General features: G+C 35.9%; 3 protein-coding genes across 3 annotated transcripts; all 3 read right to left on the bottom strand.

The window, feature by feature from the left end:
- Window positions 1-2897: 2897 nt before the first annotated feature.
- On the bottom strand, window positions 2898-3667 carry LOC9305323 (putative defensin-like protein 231). Its single transcript, XM_021019640.1, has 2 exons — window positions 3523-3667; window positions 2898-3280 (listed from the first exon to the last, which is right to left on the bottom strand). The coding sequence occupies exons 1-2, from the start codon at window positions 3587-3589 to the stop codon at window positions 3084-3086; spliced, it is 264 nt and encodes an 87-aa protein (XP_020875299.1). The 5' UTR covers window positions 3590-3667; the 3' UTR covers window positions 2898-3083.
- A 2883-nt stretch (window positions 3668-6550) lies between these two features.
- On the bottom strand, window positions 6551-10332 carry LOC9303302 (proline-rich receptor-like protein kinase PERK14). The gene is made up of 8 exons (XM_002869207.2): window positions 8885-10332; window positions 8245-8703; window positions 8067-8153; window positions 7910-7980; window positions 7652-7737; window positions 7391-7538; window positions 7088-7249; window positions 6551-6989 (listed from the first exon to the last, which is right to left on the bottom strand). The coding sequence occupies exons 1-8, from the start codon at window positions 9855-9857 to the stop codon at window positions 6810-6812; spliced, it is 2166 nt and encodes a 721-aa protein (XP_002869253.1). The 5' UTR covers window positions 9858-10332; the 3' UTR covers window positions 6551-6809.
- A 151-nt stretch (window positions 10333-10483) lies between these two features.
- On the bottom strand, window positions 10484-22680 carry LOC9305325 (helicase and polymerase-containing protein TEBICHI). The gene is made up of 26 exons (XM_002869208.2): window positions 22410-22680; window positions 21502-21929; window positions 21118-21349; window positions 20168-21025; window positions 19574-19638; window positions 19319-19424; window positions 19036-19236; window positions 18678-18878; window positions 18150-18311; window positions 17833-18072; window positions 17459-17671; window positions 16939-17289; window positions 16697-16849; window positions 16161-16382; window positions 15859-16077; window positions 15660-15777; window positions 14391-15505; window positions 13974-14171; window positions 13412-13671; window positions 13025-13214; window positions 12842-12949; window positions 12036-12388; window positions 11715-11823; window positions 11329-11469; window positions 11103-11199; window positions 10484-11024 (listed from the first exon to the last, which is right to left on the bottom strand). The coding sequence occupies exons 1-26, from the start codon at window positions 22443-22445 to the stop codon at window positions 10957-10959; spliced, it is 6444 nt and encodes a 2147-aa protein (XP_002869254.1). The 5' UTR covers window positions 22446-22680; the 3' UTR covers window positions 10484-10956.
- Window positions 22681-22843: the final 163 nt, after the last annotated feature.

Below are 22843 nucleotides of genomic sequence, written 5' to 3' on the forward strand. Positions count from 1 at the left end.
AAAATCAAAATAACAATCTACATATACATTTTTACAGGGTTTTTTTGCATTAATTCATTTGGATCCGGGTTTTACCTGGGTTTAACTCTATCCGGATCTTGGATAAAAAATTTTAGGAAGTTTGTAATAATTTTAATCCCTTATTTGGCCAATCATAAATCGCAGAATAAATTTTGTTAATATTACCTAAACTAATAGCCACATTAATCATACCGTAATAAATTTTATCTCTAATTGATTTCGAATATTTCCACAATCTAAACTAATTACTATCACATACCTTATCTCATCTATTGTTCCTAAAATCTTGTGTAAATCTCGATTTTAAGGAAACCAATTACTCTATATATCATTACTTTAAAAACGTTTAATGCTCAAATCTTTAGTTAAGATTTTGGAAAGAATAATCATTTGAAAATCAATTTCGAATCAGTTTAGCAAAAAATTAATTTTTATTCTTTGACATAAATATAGATTACTTAAAATAGATCGTAACAATAAATATATAAAAGTAATGAATATACAATAGAAAGATACTCTCATAAATATCTTTACGATTTGAGTATTAATAATTCTTCGACAAGTTTACAAAAAGAATTAACTATAAAATTTTCTTAAAACGTAAATAATTAAAAACATTTAAAGCAAGATAAACAGAATATTCCTCTTGAAAACCCTAAACCAGCACGGTCTACTTCACTATATATATAAGATCATGCTATTCCACTAATCAAAATATTCATTCCGCCAAACCTCTAATTTCGTTTTTAGTTCATATTTCTTTATATTGTTATTGTTTATAATTTTATGAAGCTTTGTCGTTTCTAACATATTATTATTTGTCTATTTATGCATGTATGTATAAGAGACGATCATGAGGATGTATCACTACCATTGACTTGATCGAAATTTGTTTCAGTTTCATCGAAATTTTGGAAAACTATGGAGATCATCAACTTCATCTCTTATAAACTATTAAAGAAGGTATGCAATAAAAGGTTAGTTAGTCCTTCTTCTAATCATCATGTATACTATTTTTGTTTTTAGTGTTCAGTATTTTTTTTTTTACATTTTCATGTTTAATTTCTTCATGATGTTTGTTAATGATTTTATTTTGTAGGCTAACAAGTTCACTCTTTTAATTCATTTTCTTTAAGGTAGGAAGAAAAATAAATTTTCAATAAAATAAAATTCTAATTCTTAACTTTAATTATTCTAATGTTATTGGTTTTCATTGTTTTTATGATATAAGCCTTTACAAAACTCTGGATACGGATTTTGGTTGGTAAGTATAATTTTTCTAATCTCAAAATATTTTCTAACAGTTACGGGGTTTTCTATGGCTAACAATGACATCATATAATATTTTTTTTTTAATTTAATGTATTTTATATTTAGTGATTCCTTATACTTCTTTTCTATGTATGTTTTAGTTTTAACTAATTATATATATATATATATATATATATATATATATATATATATATATAAGTTCTTGATTTAATTTGCTTATTTTTTCTTGAAGGAAAATAGAAGTTTATAGCAATCCTCTTTTGATTTGATCTTATTTTTTAAGCGTGAAAGTATTATTGGAGAAAGAGTAATGTGGTGTACTACTTAAGCAAGGATCAACAATAAGAATGTTTTACAAACAAAATATATATGTAATTTGATCACATTTATTATATAATAATTTTATGAATTAGAGTTAGTTTTGATCCGTTTTAATTTCTTATTATGTAAAAAAAAATATTAATGAAAAGAGGTTAATGACAAAATCAAAAAAAAAAAATCGAGTAATGGAAAGATATTCCAAGATTTTTTCATATTTTCATTAATTATAACAAAATCCCTTAATTATCGCATTTAATTCAAATTATTTAATATGATTATACAAACTTAAAATAGAAAATAATCTTTTTAAAATCCCTCAATATTTGGAAACCTATTATAATTAATATCGATTTATCAGTAACAAATAATTATTTCTTAATTCAAAAATTTGTGTAGAAAAAATGACGCACACATGAGACCATTACAATATCATCAACAATAGAAATTCTTCAAGAATATTGTTTCATGCGGGTTGATTTTTTTTTTAATAAATAATAGGTTATATCAATATATAATCTTTAAAAAAAAAAATTAATTTTTAAAAAGAAACATAGCCCTTGAGTTTACTACTATTTACGATGGCATCCCATTGGCATTTATTATTTAGATTTTCAAAATTAAATCAAAGATATTAACCTAAACAATCATTGCCAAAAGATCTCTACAAAATATATTTATTAGCCATAACTATCCTTGCTACAATTACATCCATACTGCATTGTTATAATATTTATTTACTCAAAAATATCATTATTGACATATATAAAATTATTTATATTATTTAAAAATATTATAATAAAATGCAAACAACAAAAGAAATTAAATTTAAATCCGCCATACATCGTTACTTAATGAACTGTATGTTTTCATTTCTATATTTTAAAAATTGAAACCTAAAACATACTAATCGTACACTCACACTGAATAATATATAGATATATATGTACAATTTTAAAAAAAAATATAGGTTATATCTGTAGATAAACTTCAAAAGATTTAAATTTCGACTTTTAAAAATAAAATATAGCCCCGCGGTGTACCGCGGGTCAATTTCTAGTTTCTTACAAAATCAACGTTATGATCCTTAGAATGTACTTCCCAAATATTAGTATAGGATTACAATTTATTGTGTTTAATTAATACTAATTTTGTTTGTCCACATAAGCTTTTCACACTAATAAAACAATTTGTATTAAAATTACATCAATACAAAATGCGTAAATATAATACATTAATAATTGGATCATTACAGTGTGGAACAACGAGAACATGGAAAATAGATATTGATTGAAAAAAACTCATATATTCTACTTACTACTAACTCAAAACTTTATTAAAATTTTATATCAAAAAAAGGAGAGAGAGGGACATTAGAATAACATAACTTATTTATGGGTCATGACAACACTACAACCTCTCATAACTTCGCTATTAGTAAAAAGAGTAAAAGCAATGTTTGGTTATGGAGTTTATTTTGAGCATCGATGTTTACAGTCGCAAAAACGTTTGGTCTTGTGTAACATGTAAAGGTTAGTACATTTGCAGCTAACATGTCTTTCTTTCTTATACTTATTCGTCATGAATTTCAAGCACCCCTTCTCTCCTTGAAAGTCACAATTTCCATCGATGTCTTCTATTCTATTACACAGTTCCTGAGCTTCCACTTCTATGATTTTATATCAACCACAACAAGAATTGTTAGTTAGTTTTTGGTTGAATCTATTTAGATAAACAATATATTGACAATGCAAGAAAACCAAAATTAAACGTTTTTCTAGACCAATATTTTTGTTTTTTTTTTCTAATCGCAACATTGTTATTTTTTTTGCCATTAATTTGTAACGATCAATGTTTTATATTCCGCAAATAACAAAACAAAATCAAAAGAAAACATTCAGTATAAATTACCTTTACAAGAGCAAAGAACGAGAAAGACAAGAACATAAGAAACAAAAAACCAAGTAGCAAATTTCATGGCTAAAAAAGTTGATAGCAATTTTTTATTTCTGTTACTTGCAGAAATTATTGGTTAATCTTTACTCTCGTTACAAGTATTCATTTTCATCATCAACACTCGTAATATATATTCTTAACACACAGCAAAAATAGATTTATCTATATTTAGAAAATCATGCTTTGTAAAATTTAACGAGTTCAACGAGCCAAGTAAACGAGTTCGACGGGATCAGTTTTTATTTTTAGAAAAGTTCTTCTTCGATGTCTACTTCTATCGTTTTTCTTCAATAACAATAAATAAATAGCTTGCTGCATATTAGATAAAGTCTTGACTGAAAATCGGAGAAATTGACAAAATACTTTCAACATATTACAACAAATTTATACAAAAATGACCTCCAATTTAATTAACAAAAGCTTATATTATTCTCTACTTTTTTTTTTTTGACATCTTTGGATCGACAAGGCCCGATCCATAGCCAATCCCTACTACGCGGGGTAACGCGACTTAGTGGAGTCGAACTCCGGTAGAGAAGGCGGAGTCAAATGGACTTAACTACTTGACTAAAAGCACATCTCTACTTATTAACATGACAACGTTATTATTGCATGTGCAATTAAGAAATGTTTAACCAAGGTATCAATAAATAACACATCGAGACGGTCAAATAACATGAAGCTTCTGTGACTAATTAAGTAGAGAGAGAAAAGATTTCGCATTCGAAGTTGAAACGACATCGTGTCATTTATACAAGCTAGTGAGATAATAATGGGCTTAAAAGGGCTAAGGAACATTTAAGACATAAGCCCATCTCGCCCAAAGATAATCTAAAAACAAGGATTAAACTACTACTTCATTTTTGGGGAAAATTCTCGAGTTCAAGGTTTTATTCACTCCTTCTTTTATTAACCAACCAAAATCTGCTAATTAATAAAAATAAATAAAATAAAAAATTAATATTATTATAAATCATTAAAATAAATCATATAAAAATATACTATTGATGTTAGAGTTTATACGTCGGTTTGAGTTTATAAAAAAAGAGTTATAAGAAAGAGTTAGAATTTTAATTTTATAACGGGCTGTTTCTTCGCAGGGAAGAGTTTTTTGTTGTTAGGCTTTTCGGTTGGGCCTTGTATTTTGTTTCTTTCGGACCTGTGCGTCCTAGTGGGCTTTTTGGGCCTTGTAACTTTTTAGTTTCAGCTTCAATGGAAATTTAAAATTAAAAAAAAAAAAAAAAAATTTATAACGGGTCTCATTTTATAACTAAACAAGTTTAAATGTCGGTTTGAGTTTATAAAGAAGAGTTCAGATTTAGAGATTAAAACTAAACGAGATTATATATCGTTTTGGGTTTATATGTTACAATTAAAAGAGGTTATATGTCAGTTTGAGTTTATAAAAACGGATTAGGAATTTAGATTCTACAATTAAAAGAGATTATATGCGGTTAGAGTTTATAAAAGTTGTTAGGGTTTAGATTTTACATTTAAATGATTGTTTTGGTTTTATAAAAGAGTGATTAGAGATTAAATTTTATATTTGAATGAGTTTTTATTTTATTTGATCAGGTGACAAATTATGATTTGTTAGAAAAAAAGATTGAATAACAGGATTCACCGACTCAAATTTGTTCCATTATTGCACATCTTCTTCTCAACCAGAGATCTCAAATACTCAACAATGTCTTTTCAATTCCGATGGAGTGATCCTCCTTCATGTGCCTTCCAACGCCTTACGATTTTCGTCCTTCCACTCGGATCTAAGTCGATTTCTCCGAATCCGGTAGAAACCTCTTTGAAGATGCAGTCGCCACATTTAAGGTGTACCATAGCTTCCATAGGGTGTGTTCGCATGTGATCCTAGCTTCCATAGCATGCGTCGCAGGTGATCCTAGCTTTCGTAGAGTATATCACATGTGATCCTAGCTTCCATAGAGTGCGTCGCAGGTGATCCTAGCTTCCGTAGAGTGCGTCGTAGGTGATCGCACCTCCTCAAAGGCTAGCAAACAGAATAAAAAGAAAGTGGCTGAAGATTAGAAGAAGGAAAAAGTAATTGTGGAGTAGAAGAAGTTGGGCCTACCCTCCTACCCTCATGGAAGGAGAAATGACGGGAATTCTGGAAGCTATGTTGTAGAATTCTGAAGATTTCGCTTCATATCTTCTTCTGTGAGGGTAGGGACAACTTCTTCCTCGTCCACAATGACGTTCCATACTTTTTTTTTTGTAATCATTTTAGCATGTAATTACTTTGCTGTTGTTTTTTTTGTTGCAGTTTGTGCGTAGTAGCACCATAACCTTCTAATTCAGACTAGTTGGAGCCACTCTTACTTTTACTTGAAAATGCTCCAAAACTAAATGTTATTTTGGTAAATCATGTAAGTATATTATCCTCATCCCCTTCTTCTAGCTTTAGTGGACTTAAATACTAGTCAAAATCTGCTTAATAATATAGCCATCCATCATTGCTTCTCAGGAATATACCTTTAGCCCCCACGATCGGATCCCACTTTCATGGAACCAACCAAATTCTCTTCCTGGATGCTTGTCGTCACAACTCGAGATATTTGAGTATAGAGAATATGTAATCAGAGAAGAAGAGAAAGAATTCTTGACATATATCTTAGCTTACCTTAAGTGTTTAAAGACTGTGACAATCTCGGTGAGATGCATGTTCGATATTGAAAAGAAAGAGTTGACCATCGAGGAGTCGAGAGATCTTCCTAGGGTTTCAACAACATGTCAACTTTTCTTCAAATGAAAATTGTACTTTTATCATGCTTAATTAGCCTAATATATTATGAAGCTTAGTTCATGTGAAAAAACTGCTATTACTATATAATAATAAAAAAATTATGAAAACATACATTATATTGTCCTAGTAATGTCATAAGCATAAAAAATATTATGAAGAAAACATATAGTATACATTGTCATAGTAATGCCATGAAGTTAAAACTGGAAATCAGTAGAAGTTAGATCAGAAGCAAACAAAATAATTTCAACATAATCAAACTTGTGCCCCAATATTACAACCAATTTATACATGAACAAAACACAAGCAGTGTTCTTCGGAAACCTTAACTACAAATGAATGAGGTAGTCTAATTTCTTACAACATTTTTTTGTTAACCCAAGATGACTGTATCCTAAAACCCAATAATTGTGGTGAAACTTACCCTATTGAACCTGTGAACTAAGTACTCACCTGTTGATGTTCACTGCTTGACTGAGAAGGGTTAACTCCATATTCTGAACTCTGAAGTGTAACCATCGCTTGAACCTGTGTCGAATCTCCTCTTATTTGTTCCATACCGTGGTGTAATGTCATTCAGGTTTTCAGAAGAGCTATAGGTCACGCTATTCCCCGTCTCTTCGACCTTTCTTAGGGCTACCTCACCTTCAAGGGCACGTACTACCTATTCAAGTTTTTTCAAGATATAAAATATATTCATGAATTAGGCTTGTTCCTTTGTGATATGTGGACAAATACATGTATTTCAACTAAATCTCAGACCTGGCTCATTCGGGGCCGAAGCCAAGCTGATTGGCGTATGCAAGCAGCAGCACAAGCAGCCATGTTTGCCATCTGGGTTGTATCGTAATTCTTCTCCAACCTCGGGTCTACAAGAAGGTCAAAGCTCTCTCCAGAAATTGCTTTCGCAAGCAATGGTCTTGCCTGAGGAAAAATCAAAATTCACAATCTAATGAAGTTTCAAGCTTGCAGTTATTTTGGAGTCTACTTCTCATCTAATATCTATTAGGAAAAAAAGAAAATCTGATGGTATTATCATCATCATCATCATGTATTTTGACTTACCCAGTCAACTAAACTCTGGTTTGTGGAAGAATCTTTGGAGAAAATTGATGGACGTCCAGTGATGAGTTCAAGAAGCACAACCCCAAATGAATATACATCTGATTTATCAGTTACTTTACCACTAGACGCGTATTCTGGAGCCATGTATCTGTTTAAATGGTGCACAAGACGTTTAGTGATCACTGATGTATAGAGAACCTTAAAACGGTAATATAATATTTTAAGATGGCATATCATATCAAGCATTGGATGGTGTTTTACCCGAAAGTTCCTACCACTCGAGTAGAGATATGAGTGAATGATGAATTGGTGTCTGAGAAAAACTTGGCTAGTCCAAAGTCAGAGACCTGAAAGAAGCAAAACAGAACAAGAAGTCTAAGCTACATGTAATCTTGTTAAATTAAACAAAAATGGTATGAATATAAACCGAAACTCTGATTCAAAAAAACTTCACTGATACCCAAATTTCTGGTGGATCCTAAAAACCAAACTTAATGATAAGATTAAAGAGCAGATCACCTTTGCCTCAAATTTGGAATCTAGAAGGATATTAGCTGCTTTGATATCACGGTGAATTATAGTTGGACTGCCTGCATTTCAACACTAGAAATCAATAGCAGTGTCGAAAAACCGAAAAAGGCCATGCTCATTCCCATTATGAGGAGAAAAAACTCACAATCCTCATGAAGATACGCTAATCCTTTTGCTGCTCCTACAGCAATCCTGAGCCTCATTTCCCACTCTAACACACTTCCTCTGTTTCCTACAATACATATTCTCACAATACTCAACATAATGAATCTAAAGACAAAATAAAATCCTTAAGAAGGATCAAATCATATATTTTTTTTTACCATGCAAGTGGAACTCCAAGGTATCTTTAGGAACAAACTCGTAAACCAAGAGTCTTTTATCTCCGTTAACGCAATAACCAACCAATGAAACGAGATGCTTATGATGAACCCTACTGATTGTGTCAACCTCAGCTTGGAATTCTCTTTCCCCTTGATAGCTCCCAATCTTCAGCTGCTTCACCGCAACTTCTGTCCCGTTTTTAAGCACTCCTTTGTGAACATAACCGAAACCGCCTTCCCCCAAAAGGTTCGCCTCTGAAAATCCACACGTTGCTTCGGAAAGTTCTTCGTAGGTGAACATTCCAGATGGCATTGTAATGTTTTTTGCAACAGAATTGTTCTCTTTAGTACCATTGCCTCCACTAGATAAATATTTAGGTGGTGCAGTATGGATTGGAGGTGGCATTGTGATAACATGTGCCTGGTTTGGACCGGCATTACCGCCCGGATGATGTTGAACTAATCCAAGCAAAAAAGAGCCCAACTTACAACTACATTACATTTCTAAGTGACAATCTGAAACAAATTGATCTCAAAGTTTATATATTTAAGCACACTAAGCTTATGGAATATTGTAGCCAAGAAGATTCAGTTTATTGTTTCAAACAGGCAATTATTGGCAAATCATTTGAATTCATACCTTTTGAGGGAGTTTTGGATTGACGATGAGCAGAGCTGTTGTTGTTATTTCTATTTCTGGTAGCTCTGTAAAAGACAAAGAGAAGACCTAACAGAACTAGTAGAAGTGCTCCAACGATTACACCACCAAATAAGAACCCGGCGGAAGACCGGTGATACGACGTCGTCTCAGGCAGACTCTTCGGTACCAGTGGCTGTGGCGTTCCCGGAGATATTATTGATTCGCCGGGACTCGTCTTGGGCTCTATAACAGGCCCAATAGGTGGTGCTACTGTCCCATCCGGTAATTGGCCCACTGGCCCAAAGAAAGGAAGAGTTGCTGCTGCCGGCGACTTCTTCGGCGGCGGAGTGGATGAAGGAGGAAATGGCGTCGTTGAGAGCGGTGGTTTCGGTGGAGGAGAAGTTTCTGGGAGTGACGGAGAAGGATTTGGTGGAGAAGAATTGATGGGAGGAGGAAGCGAAGGCTTAGGGCCACTACGGCGGCGAGGAGGAGATGGCGGTGGATGAGAAGCTGTGTTCACCGGCGGGATTGATTCGGAGGGAAGTGAATAAGGAGGTGGCGGAGAAATCGTATTTCCCGGCGGAACTGTCTCGGAGGGAAGTGAAGAAGGCGGTGGAGAAGGTTTGGCGGGAAGAAAGGGAAATGGCGGTGAACCGGAAGGAGCTGAGACCTGAGGAGACGGTGGGGATGGAGATTCCAACGGAGGAAGAGGTGGTGATTCCACTAGAGGAGGCGGTGGAGATTCTATAGGAAGAGACGGTGGAGGTTCCACCGGAGGAAGCGGTGGGGAAGCGGTGGGAGCTGAGAGAGACGGTGGTGGAGGCAACGGCGGAGGAGAGCTCAATGGTGGGGGAAGAGGAGACAAAGGAGCAGCTGGAGGTGATGACGTGTCAGGTACGGAATCAGCCGGAGGTGATAACGTGGCAGGCGGGGAAGTGGCCGGAGCCGGCGAGGAAGAAGGAGAGAGCAACATGAAAACGAAGCCGTTTTGGGAACGACTCAAAAGGGATTGTGAAAGCTTTTTCAGTCATTCACTAACTCATAGAGGAGGAGGAAGCAGGTGAGGTTTTTGTCGTATAGAGCAGTGTAAGCTTCTGACGCTGAGAATGTGTTATCGCTTTCTCACTGTACTTTTTTTTTTTCTTTTTCCGGTCATTATTGGGTTAACAATCATTTCTTTTTTTTTTTTTTCTTTTTGTCTTTCTTTGTTGTTTTTCAATTTTAGTGCTAAGAAAACACAATTAGACAGCAGAGCAAATCACTCTGGTTTGGTTTGCATCATTGCCGTTCGTGAGCTACCACCATTTCATGTCCTTTCTTAATAATACGATAATACATTTTTTTTACTTATCTGAATTGGACAAGTTTTGGAAGATGGATTCCACATTTCAATGTAGCCTTTTTGACAACTGGTCCCCCTAGAGAATTTCAGCTACGAAAAAGTACATTCTCGGGGTTGATAGGTTCACGGGAAAAGTCTAGTGCTCGTTGAAAAAAATACTTTTCATAAGTGGTTTTTACTTTATAGATATCGACATATTTTTCTCCTAACAATATTTATATGTAATTATCAAATCTAAAAATCTATAAAATAGAGTATATGATCATCAAATATATTTACTCTTTTGGAACCATGAGTACATATAGAAAAAAAAGTTGACATTAGATTTTTACAATCAAATATCTCAAGTTACCTTTGCCTAATCTTTCTATGATTTTTGTCATGTTAAAAGTCACTGTCTAAGTAGTTATCGAAGTTGTCTATTTTGGTTAGACCTTTACAGAGACTCTCTTTAGAGCTGATAAGTAGAGAGCCCTCCTCTGAGAGAACACAGCAGGAGCAAATCCCTTTGAAATGATCCATTCATTATCCCATCTCCATGTCTCAGCTTCAAGCAAGGAATGTCAATGAAGCCGGTGAAATCGTTTCCCTTCATCACTTCATGAAGACATAGCAGCATGGGATCAAGTCCAGCCATTGGATGTTGGAACATTTTTGTGAGCGAGTTGCTCAAAACCATCCAAGGCTCTTATATTGAAATTTCAAGACTTTTTGAAAATTTGCTGATGTCTTAATCAGCCTGAAACGGCTCTAAAGAACCCCATGTTTTTCCAACTTTCAGTTTCACATGTAAAGGGACTGAAAATAGAGAATAGAATCAGTAAGGTCAATATATATACATTACTTAATGAAAAGCCTAGTATATGAGGAACATACCGAGAAGTGACACCGCATTTTCCATGCTGGTTTGTAGCAACATTGCAGCTACTTTTACGTAAGAAGGATCAACTTCTAGCACAAGTTCATCATGTACCTGTATAATGATGTCCCACAATTATAAGCTATAGACAATATGAAAATTTAACTTGCAGAAGGAAGTACAATATTGAATATATGGAAAGAAAACAAAACTGAAACAAAAACAAAAAAGTGGAAACCTCACTTGTAGAAGAATTCGGCATCGTCCCTTTAACATGTGAAACCTAGTTTCACTTGAAGAACTAGATGCTGTGGTATCGACATCTTCAGCAATTGCAGAATATATGTTTATCATCGCAATCTTTATAATATCAGCAGCAGATCCCTGAATAAAACCACAACCCGGTAAAATTTTATGGTCTGGAAGCAAATGTTAGGGACTTCTTCAACATAGAGTTCTCTCTTAAGGGGATGAGACCTCTTAAAACCATTACCACCAACCAAATAACGAAAAGGGAAGTGTTCACTTTCTCAATTTATATATCCAGATTTGGTATATGGGCAGTCTATTAAACATGAAAGCATAACATTAAGTGCCCGGGAGAAAGAAAGGAAGAAACAAGATCGGACCTGGCACATGGAATTTACAGCTTGCCTTTGAGCCTTAGATTTCTCTTTGGCATTCCCAAATTTTATTTTCGACAAGAACCGCCTTCTTCCCTTGAGAGTCTGAATGTATCTGCATATCAAAATAGTCTGCATTTATAAATATAGTTCATAAAGAAGCAATCCAATTAATTATAAAGCTGACAATTTTGTCTTCAGCAAGAAATACTGAAAGTATAGCTCCATAATTGATCACACAAAATAATAAAGATACTATGATTTAAAGGACCACATGGAACTGCATTGGAATCAAATATAAAAGGAAATAGAGTGTAACATCCTCACCCTTTTTCCTGGCAAAATGAAATCGTTTCGTTTAGCCAAGAGGTGACTGCAGGGAAAGAACTTTTAAAGCTTCTAATTTTCTCCTTGGCTTCATCTGAGCTGCACTCAAGCTGTTCTGCGAGCCTGTTTGCACCCATTCCATAAAGAATTCCGTAGATCAATCTTTTGGTCTGATCTCTATCATGTGGACTAACAGAACCCTCGGCTTTTCCAGTCCATTTTGCAGCTATCATCGTAAAGACATCACCCTCTGGCTGTCTAAGCTGTGAAATCAACGAGGAATCTCTAGAAAAGTGTGCCATAAGTCGCAACTCTATCTGTGAATAATCTGCCGTCAAGAGTAACCAATTTTCCTGTGGTGGAAAAAGTCAACATGAAAACCTTCGAGAAAACCAGAAATCTCTTATGGCTAAGGTGATTGAAAATACATTGCACCAAAGATGGTGTGACACACTCAACACTGTTGCCAGTAAAAGCCTATTTAATATGGTTCTACCCTACTGTGGAGTTGTGCAAGATTTTGTTGTCATCTTGATTCATCCACACTGAATGAGCTTTAACAATACGAATAGTCTTGACTTGGCAACTACGCGCTTCCAATACCTTTTCAGATGCATATGTTAAATCCCCTAACACTCGAGTAACTAGCCCAATAACTCAGGAGGACCCATACTACCGACCTCTCAAAAATTATGCTTTGGAGGAAACAAATGCTTTCAGTTGTACAATTATTTTTTAAGAAATATGTTTTCTTGTTGGCTTGAAGACCAAAGGCACAACACTTTAGAAATTACGTAGAAATTTACCTGAGTAGGAACAAAGAAATCACGTGCATTTATTTTGTAACTATCAGCATCTGAATTTACGTCCTTTCCATTTTTATCCAATATGAACTCTACTTCATGCTCAACAGACTGCAGAAAAGTAACATGGTCATTGATTTTAAGATACACGATAGAATGAAAAAGGAAACATAGCAGAAGTCATACTTGGAGATTAGGCTCCTCTATGGAAAGCCGCCCAGTTGCTGTCGATGTTTGAAGCCAGCGGCCATGCAACGTGTACCTTTGCGTGCTCAAGCGTAGTTTAGCAAGCGAACAAATTGATCCCAGTGTACAATTTAAGAGCTTTGCCAAAGTGCGGTGTTCTTTGATGATTGGGACAACAGGATGCTCATTCCTGGGACAAAGTTGTATTCCAATGTATGGTCAGACTGAAATAAAAACACAGTAGCTGGGGGAAAATCGTGCTCTTGATATCATAACCACAGACTTTTTCTTTATATAACTGCTGAAAGTATCTCAAATTGGCTGTTATCCTTCGTGATGAAAAAACAGAGCTTAATGTAAGGAAAAGCAATTAGCCCTTTGGAATACCTTAAAAGATCCAAGCAATGCTTATCAGTACTTGGATGAAGTTTCCCTTTGGATTGGTTTTCAGGTATGGGCAACTTCAACTGTCCAAACAACACATTTGCAATATCAGCTGGGTTGTGCAATGAAAATGTCATGCCAGCCAATTCAAATGCTTTCTTTTCAAGGGACCGCAGTTTATCTCGCAATATATTCCGTGCCCTAAGGCATCCTTCTATATCGACACCTATACCCCAGAGCTCCATGTCTGCAAGAACATTAACCTGAAACACAGAATGAAAGCATTATGCTGCCGCAAAATAACTAACTTAGCAGAGTTAGAAATTTCTTTAATTGACTGCCTCCCTGGCCATTATCTAGCTCTATCACATAGGATATTTGTAAGGAAGCTGTACGGTAGCAAACACTTACTATCACAATACAAAATTTCTGAAAAGGAAAACCAACCACAGATGGCTGCTTGAGCAAATACACATAAATATTTAACTTTGAGCATATCATCCAGCAGGATGCTGGTGAAGTTTAGAAAATCCTTTGTAACTAAAGCAAGTTAAAGAAGATTTACCAGCGGCATTTCAGTGGTTGTCAGTGCTTCAAGAAGTTCTTCGGAAACAAGGATCTTCCAAAGAGCTGAACAAAGGGCTCTCGTTTGAGCAACCCTTCTGCAGCAGCCATTGTGGGCAACCCTTCGGATCTGATTCCTCCACCTGCCACTGCGATTAGCAGCTTCAGCTGCCTCTGGGGATAGCCTTTTCTTTACTTCCTTTAACATCACATTAACAGTTTTAGCAACTTTGCATCAACAACTAAACTAAGGAAATACCTATAAGCTAAATCTGTGTGATGATAGACTAACCAACAAATGATAAAAATATATTTATACTTTGTTGCTTTTCTTGTTCAACACCGTCATCAAGAGACATGATATATATATATATATATATATATTGTATGATTTCAGTAATAGTCAATCTGGAATTACCTTATCGATGTTTGGATTTGAATGTCTTTCCTCATCTGGCCAAAGAATCCATGTCACAATGCTCATGTCAATGGTGTGGCTTGTGCGAAGAGGAGGCATCATTAACCAAGATCCATCAACCAACTCAAGATCCCTGATCCCTTCTGCAAGATTCAAGCGATTGCATCTTTGGATTGAAATGGCGGGACTCTTAAGCACCTGAATCTGGACTTTCAAATTCCACGTGAACTTTCTCGTATTTACATTCCCCATTATTTTACTGATTTTGTTCCACCTAGATTTTATAACATCAAACATGTTGTGGGTAGCCAAAACCTCATTCTTGCCAACAACTGCATCTTCGATGAGCTTTTGTTTTTCTACACATTCCAGGTTGGGAAGATCCTTATTAAGATTGACATAGTATACAGGGGAGCTATTCCAGCATATAGCAATTCCATGTATCTCATAAGAGATGCGGGAATTCAAATCTTGTAGTTTATTATAGTGAAGATCAAAGAAAAATTCCCCAGCAGATTCCCAAAGTTCCAGAAAAGAATCAAATCCACCACTAATATTTCCTGCAGTTATTGGACCCTTTTCACCTGTACCATCCTTATTGGCATTCCTAGTCAAATGCTGCTCAACATTGTCCACAGTTTTTATCTCTCTGTTATCGTAAACAGGGATAGGCAAAGTATCACTGGAAAGAATACTAACAGCACTAGGCCCATTAGTGCCGACTGTAGTTCCTATAGGTCCAAAATTAGGAAGACGACTGGTCATGTTAACTTCTGATGAAACCCCTAAGGTAGCACCTAATACTTCACTTGGCTTTTCTCTGTGATTATCCATATCAAAGTTTTCACATTCCATGTGCACCTTTATGCTTTGTTGTAATCCATCGGGACCAACAGAGCCTCTGGAAATGTCTCTTTCAGTAGTTTCTTGTCCATTGGGACTACTAGCAGGAGCCAAAGGCAAGGGCTTTGAAAGCTCATGAACATCCAAACCAAGTGACTTAAAAGCAGAAAATGCAGCAGCCCTCGCCTCTTCTGCTTTCTCAAGAACAATTTTGCGAGCCCCATTCTTGATTTTCTTGGCTAATCCCAAGTGTATCCTTCTTTGTCCAGTACCTGATACACCATATTAACTCTGAGCACATTAGATGAAAGATGATACAATATTCTTTCTGACAAACATTTAACTTATCAATATTTGTATAAGCTGGAGAGATCTCAATGAGGCAATAAAAACATCAATTTAAACTGTCTAAGAAAACTATATTACCTTCTGCAGCCCATGCTGAAGATTCAAAGAGAGCTTTGACAATTTCAGGGATGGACGCTTCAGCTATCGCCTGAGATGTACGCAAGCCAGCTTTATACAGCGCTCTAGCCCTTGAACCCTATTTATTCAACACCGAAAACCATCTTTATTAACATCACTCTTCATATCCTAGCTATAAGTTCCTGGAAGCTGCAAGTACCTTTATATATGGAATGCTAGTAAGTTCAACAATCTCAGCCCTGACACCAAATGAAACACGGTTCTGGAACTTGGCAACTAAGCCTTCCAAATCATGCCATCCAAGCCTCTCACAGAACACTGAAACCATAGAAGAAAACCTTCCAGCGTTCTCCTGTAGCGCTTGAACCATACCTCTAGCCACTTTAAAGGCTTCACAGACCTCAGTCACAGAAGCTTCCTGCATTACATATGAACCAAAATAAGAAGCTTTAGCAAAGATAAAATACAAGAAACAAAAATAGAACAGTGTAGGGGGCCCACCTGAACTAATTTTGACAAGATGAGAGCAACAAAAAATCGTTTGCACACTCGAAGCATTTGTTCATCTGAAAGCATCTTCATGCTTGTTGAACCATGCCGATTGTCATATTCTCCACGCAAATTTTTTTTTACATCCTGTGGTTTGTTTATAGTGCGAACTGTTGCACCATGTGCCATGCGCATCAGGAAAGGTTCGACCACTCCAACTCTATTGCCAACAGACTGAAATCGAAAGATAAAAAATAACAGCATCAGCGTATGAAGATTTTCCAAAAAAAACTACATCCCTAGATATCAAGACCTAATTAGTTCTATTCAAAAAGCACTGCATGACACCTGAAGGTTGCAATTTAGCTTTCCACAACGGAAGTAAAGGAGAAAGAGAATGCATAATTATTTTGTAAAACACTAACAGTTTAATACGAAGAAAAACATCTAAACTGGAATAACAGCCAATTTAGAGGAAGAACTAACAACATACTTCTTGCTTATCAACATATAAATATGCCATATATTATCAGAGAGTACAAAATTACCTGCTCTAAAGGAGACAGTTCCATGAACCGTTCATAATACAATTCCCAGTTTGGTTCAACACCAACATTGATTGGTGTGACTAAGTAGACCAAATGCAAATCAGAAGCCATAACTAGTCCTTCACGTGCTCGTAGAAGATCATCCAGCACTATCTGCAGCAACACCAAACATCGACGTCAAGCATGCTTACATAACAATATATAAAATGCAATTTCAATTATAGAAAGTCAAATTAGACTACAAGTGACTCCTCTGGGCAGAGTGAACTTCCAAAAGATCCACGTCCAAGGGGTGTTGTAGTGTATAACTTTGTCTCTTCATTCCACTCAAGAAATTTCCTGTGGCACAGCCACCGCAGAGAATCCTGAGCTGATTTGACCACATCTTGAAAGGGTTTTGTAGAATTCAGAAGTGTACACCTAACATAGCGATGAATATCTTTGGCAGTCTGAACAATTCCACCTGCCACAACTTCTAGTATCGCATGAGTCATTCCATTTTTATCCTCAGATAAACAAGACTGCAATGGTGGGCAGGTTTCATTAAGAAGTGCCATTATTCGCTTGAGTTCTCCAGGTTTGCAAATCAAAACCTGGAAAGAAAAGAAAATATAGAACAAGAATCAAAACCCTAGAACATTGACCACTCCAAACAAGAAAAAAATGCATGTGAACAATATGTCTAAAGTAATGACACAATGCATGCTTAGCAAGACAGAAATTCTGATATAAAAGTTTCCAGCGTCACAGAGTTAGACATACACTTTCTCCTTTTGTATCAATCCCAGTCCGCCCAGCTCGACCAGACATTTGCTTGTACCTTGTTCCATCAATAAAATCACGGCCAATCATTGGTTGTCGAAAAATAACCCTCCTTGCAGGCAGGTTAACCCCAGCTGCCAAAGTGGATGTAGCTGTTAAGACACGTACGAGACCCTTACGGTAACAGGTCTCAACTATCTCTCTTTCTTCTACCTGTAATAAAAATATGAGTTAGTTTCCAAGTGTGCTAATGAATGGAGATATTCACTTTGCGTAAAATTTACTGTAGCCCATGTAAATAGGAAAAGAATCACAATCCCAGTATATAGTTTAGCCAGGTCAAGAAAAGATCTATGGTGAATGTGTAAACATACTGTAAGACCAGCATGGTGATAGGCAACCCCAGAGGGAAGAGTTTCTTCTAGTACAGGATCTACTCCAGACGGAGACCTTCGCAGGGCATCAATAGCAGATCTGATATCCATAAACTCACTATTTTTACCATCAACGTCTATGGGAACTTTTTTAATGAGCTTTGAAATATGCCTAGCAGTTGATTCACATCCTTTTCGACTCGAGCAAAATATCAGCACTGAATTGCCCTCTTGAACAACCTAGATCGTGATATTACATGTGAATATTCCTTTTTTAACAAAAGCTGAGTACATGTTTTATCAAAAACTTCCATTACCTCGTTACAAAGCTCAACTATATGGTCCGGGTCTTTCCCTCCCATATCAGCAGCTTTTGGTATAGTCCTCACAACTTCCATCTTTTTATTGTAAATGGTGCTACCAACTTTAATATACTCCTCTAGTGGAACTGGTCGAAACTCTGTTTGATATAAAGCTGCCTTTCAACATGTAAAACAAATATTAAGTTTTCTGGTTAAAAAAGGCCACAATAACTTTACAAAGAGTTTCAATAGGGGTGAAGACAATAGCTTCGGAAAGTAACATATACATAAAAACTATCATCACCCATTTAAGAGATCTGGAGATACAAAGGTCTTCATTTTAAAGGAAACATAAAGTTTATTAACAATCTCAAACAGTATTTCTGCGCAACTTCATATATACCATATTTTATTATAATTCCCACAGACATGCAGGTATGTACATTAACTGACGAATACTTGTATATCTAAAGAAAAGTGTCATGCAACTGAGTGAGAGCAAAATATATACATACACACACAAATTGTGATTTTTTTGCTTACTTGAAGCCAGTCAGCAACTGCGCCAACATTCGGCATTGTAGCACTCATACCCACAATTTGTAGGCCATGAGCAGGATCAGCTTTGCCACTGCTATTCCCTGAACTCTCACCACTACTTGATTCTGAACTGCCTTCACCAGCAGCATAACGAAGTTTCGTCAACATAAGTTCCAAAAGATAACCCCTATGTTGGTCACCCACCTATATAAACCATGAGCAGAAGATTCCTTTTAATGCATTCATTATCAACTATATGAAGATAGAGCACAAAATAAAGCAAAGATAAAAAATAAAGATGGTTTCAGACAGTTATAAGCTTATCCGAGATCCATGCAGATGAGATATGTGAAAACCATACCATATGTAGCTCATCTATAACTATTATCCCAAGTTCTGACAAACGACCCTCTTCGAGCAAGCGATTTATCAAAGAGTTTGCCTTCTCAATCGTGCACACAGCCACAGAAGTGCCTTTAGGAAGTGTTCCACCACCCTGATTTCCATAGTAACTACGAACATGCTTACCAAGTGGTTCAAGAAGGACCTCAAGGTGTTCCGCCTGCACCCAATTGCAAATACGATTAAACTTACAGAAAGTAATATTGCAAAACGTGTAGGATGCTTGGAGAAACAAAAGAAACCTTCTCGGCACAAATGGATACATAAGGTAGCACAAGCAATGCCATTTTTCCAGTTGTTATGACCCGGCGCAGCATCAAGACTTCTGCAACAAAACTTTTACCAGCACTGCGCAAACAGCATGGTTTTGAAATTGATAATAAATTCTTGTAAGACAGAAGCCTGCTACTGAGATTAATAATACTGCTATCATGATCCAAAGAAAATGTATGAAAAAAGAAACTTTGAAACAGATTCATAGCCAACCATGAAGATACCTAGTAGAAGCACAATATACTAGATTCCTTTTCTGCAAAACACCATCTACCTGAAGACACTCGACCTAGAAAATTAACAATTTGTATTCAGCTCATGAAAGAGGCAATACATGCGTACAAACAGGACAACTTTTTCAGATATGATACTGACTTAAAATCACTCATTAATCAACGTCACAAATTTAGAAAGTATAAATACAAAAATAAGAATAGAGTCGAGGATAAAAGTTGTCAATAAGTTTTGTGCAAATTCATGAAAAACATTAAAAAGGTGAATAGGGTCCCAAATAACGAGAGATATGTAAAAAGTAGGTCAGTGCGGGTAGCATCAGACAAGGTGAGCAAAGAGAGGTCAAAAGGAAGAAAACCAACATATATCACATGTACAACTACGGCATAAGTGATATGATAAATGTAATGAAAGGAACAATGCATGAAGAGCAGATTAACTTTGGATGGCGAATACTAGCTGCAGGCTCTCGTATCATAGAACTGCAATAGAGAAGCAAATTTACATCTATCTATCTATTTATCTATAGGAGTAGGCATTTCAAAAATATTGATCAGCTGTATCCAAAAATAATAGTTATGTACCTGCCAAGGATAGAGTTTGGATATTCCTTTCTTATTGTATACACTGCAAACTTCTGAGGGAAGCCAAGTGCTGAGAATCAAACCATCGTAATTACGGTGAGAGCTTGAAGGAGTATGACTTTCTTCAGATTCACTAGAATCAACTGGTTTCCTCATGTTGCTTATCATAGAAACAGATCTTACACCACGATTTTCCTCGCACAGTAAAACTTTCTTTCCTTCGGGTTCTGGATACATCTTGCCTATCAAACCTTTATCTGCCTGAGAATTTACAATATCAAGAGTTTCACATCCTTTATTATCGACGAAAGCAGATTCAGAGATCCTACTGCTTCCTAGAGTAATGTTATTTTGATCAAATGAAGCACATTGCTCTCGAAGACCTCCATTAATGTTCTTATCTTGAAACAAAAGTTCAAGATTCTTGACAGGAAGCGGAGATACTTCTTTATTAAAATCTCTCCCATGCTTCTCCAAGACCTTTGAAAAACCAATGGCATCTTTATCGTTTACTCTGCTTTCATCTAAATCTAAACTCCTCTTTAACATTTCATTGCATTTATCTGTTTTGTTGCTGCATGAAAGAATAGTTCCATGTTGATCTCCATCTTTAACTTTTACGGAACCAGAGTTCTCAATTGGAATTGTCAAACCATCAGCAACTTGAATTGCTTCATTCCAGAAAGAATCACCAGGTGAGAACATTGAGCTACCACTTCCTGACTTAGGGGTTCCAACAGGACATGATTTAATGGCTGATCCAGGCGTGTGGAATTCAGTTAGATGAGCAGATGATTCTGGCGCCTTACTACACTTCCTCAAGCCCATTGGAATTTCAACATATTCATTGCTCGGCATCTGTGAATATATCAGAGCAAACACATACGATTATTTGAGATGAATTAGTTTAGCAGGAGGACAGGTAACCATGATTGTTGATCCAATTATACCTTCTTTGTATGGTCTGAAACAGATTTATCTCTATTATCACCATTCCTAGCGAGTGATTCAGGCTTACTCCCGAGAGGATTTGCAAGATCATCTAGTGATGGTATATTTTCGGACTCACAACGCCTCTTGTGAGAACTTTGTATATCTTGGGCAAGTGATGATGAACTGCTTCGACGCTTCAGTTCATTTGCCTTCTGATGTGGAGGTGAGCCAACAACAGACTGCAAACCACTGCAAAAAACAGACAAGCACAATGAACAAAATCTTCTAAATTCCAGAACAATTGATTAGTCAGACATAATAAAAGAATGAATGTAAGTATGTAACTAACTCCTTGATGATAATGGAAAGAAAAAATATTCGGCACAATCAAAGCACATTACCTACAATACAAGGACAAGAAACTAGTGGCAAAGTCTCTTAGTTCTGAATTATCTTTCTGGTTAGCACAGTGCAAACCATCTGTTGCATGAGCTTCAGCTGCAACACCTTCTTTATGCAAATCTCGAGATCCGTTCTGGTCCAAACACTCTTTAAAAGTTGCAATAGTTACAGGTTTAGGCAGGCAGGGGTTTATATTTTCACCAACAGACGAAGCAGAAACCTCCAAATCCAATTTTCTTGTAAACGCCTCCTGCCTTGCCTGCAACCCACTATTGGTAGTGCTCTTGTCATCCAGAGAGGCTTTCAAGTAATTGTCCAAAGTGCCTTTGTCTCCAGGAGATCTTTCTCCTGTCACCTTCACATTTTTCTCATTTCTCCCAGATTTCAAATTTGGTGACTGGTGTTTCCTCTTCTTTGATACATAAAACTGATAGTACAGTGACAACAAACATAAGGAAAATGAGTCAGTGCAAACACACTTATGCTTCAATGTAACAAAATCCGTCTTTTGGCCCACTTCTCATTCATCATAACTAATTTCATAATTTGACTGCAGAAAAAGCTTTTTAAAACAATTCTTTTTATCTAATTCATAGAAAATCCTTGACAAAGTGTAAGACTTTGCTCATTAAAAAGCGACTTTCTTTACAAATTATATAGATTTTCACTACCAAAACAATCCAATGATTTGAAGACTCTACAAAGTACAAATTTCACCCATTTGCATCGATATAGGTCAGAATTCAAAAAGCACAAGTTTTTGAAGTCTTGAGAAACTTGAAGTTGTTGCAGCAAGCACGAATTTGCACACAGAGAAAAGGAGAAAGAGAGGAAGAAGAACACAAACATTCGTCTGAAGTTCGTGGAGACAAATTAATCAAAGAAAAAGAGAGAGAGAGAAACGGACCTGATCAATCCGCGATTTCGAGGAATCTGAGTCCATGGGCGGAGGAAGTAGAGTAACCGCCGGAGATCTGAAGAAAAACCCTAGTCGGCGATTTCAGCGCCGGGGGACTGAGGAGCGCCCAAATGCAGGCCGATGTAGAAACAGAATCTGCAGCGTTTGAATTTTTGATTTCCCTTCTAGACACAGAGCTCTCTCTCTCTCTCTGACTAATGTATTTTTATTTTTTCCTTCAAATTTCAATTTTTTCGATTTTGACGCTCAAATTTTCGATTTGAACCATAAAGTTGTTTTTGCTTTTGGGTTGCCGTTGGGCATTTTTAAAGCATTTTTTTAGGGTATTTGTTTTCTAATCAGGTTTTTAAGTGTTGTAAATTATGTTTAGAATTGTTTATAGCCTTTAAATCATTGTTTGGAAGAAGTTAAAACTTGTAATG

The sequence above is a fragment of the Arabidopsis lyrata genome (assembly GCF_000004255.2).
Source record: "Arabidopsis lyrata subsp. lyrata unplaced genomic scaffold ARALYscaffold_7, whole genome shotgun sequence".
Taxonomy (NCBI): domain Eukaryota; kingdom Viridiplantae; phylum Streptophyta; class Magnoliopsida; order Brassicales; family Brassicaceae; genus Arabidopsis; species Arabidopsis lyrata.

Bases quoted from the DNA above. Each gene is read 5' to 3' on its own strand.
- LOC9305323 (XM_021019640.1), bottom strand. From the start codon at position 3,589: ATGAAATTTGCTACTTGGTTTTTTGTTTCTTATGTTCTTGTCTTTCTC. The intron at 3,281-3,522 runs GTAATTTATACT...ATAAAATCATAG, and splicing joins CGTTCTTTGCTCTTGTAAAG to AAGTGGAAGCTCAGGAACTG.
- LOC9303302 (XM_002869207.2), bottom strand. From the start codon at position 9,857: ATGTTGCTCTCTCCTTCTTCCTCGCCGGCTCCGGCCACTTCCCCGCCT. The intron at 7,981-8,066 runs GTGAGTTTTTTC...GTTGAAATGCAG, and splicing joins AGCGTATCTTCATGAGGATT to GCAGTCCAACTATAATTCAC. The intron at 6,990-7,087 runs GTCTGAGATTTA...AAACTTGAATAG, and splicing joins TTCGGCCCCGAATGAGCCAG to GTAGTACGTGCCCTTGAAGG.
- LOC9305325 (XM_002869208.2), bottom strand. From the start codon at position 22,445: ATGGACTCAGATTCCTCGAAATCGCGGATTGATCAG. The intron at 19,639-20,167 runs GTACATAACTAT...TTAATTTTCTAG, and splicing joins CCAAACTCTATCCTTGGCAG to GTCGAGTGTCTTCAGGTAGA. The intron at 11,470-11,714 runs GTCCGATCTTGT...GGTTTTATTCAG, and splicing joins CTGTAAATTCCATGTGCCAG to GGATCTGCTGCTGATATTAT.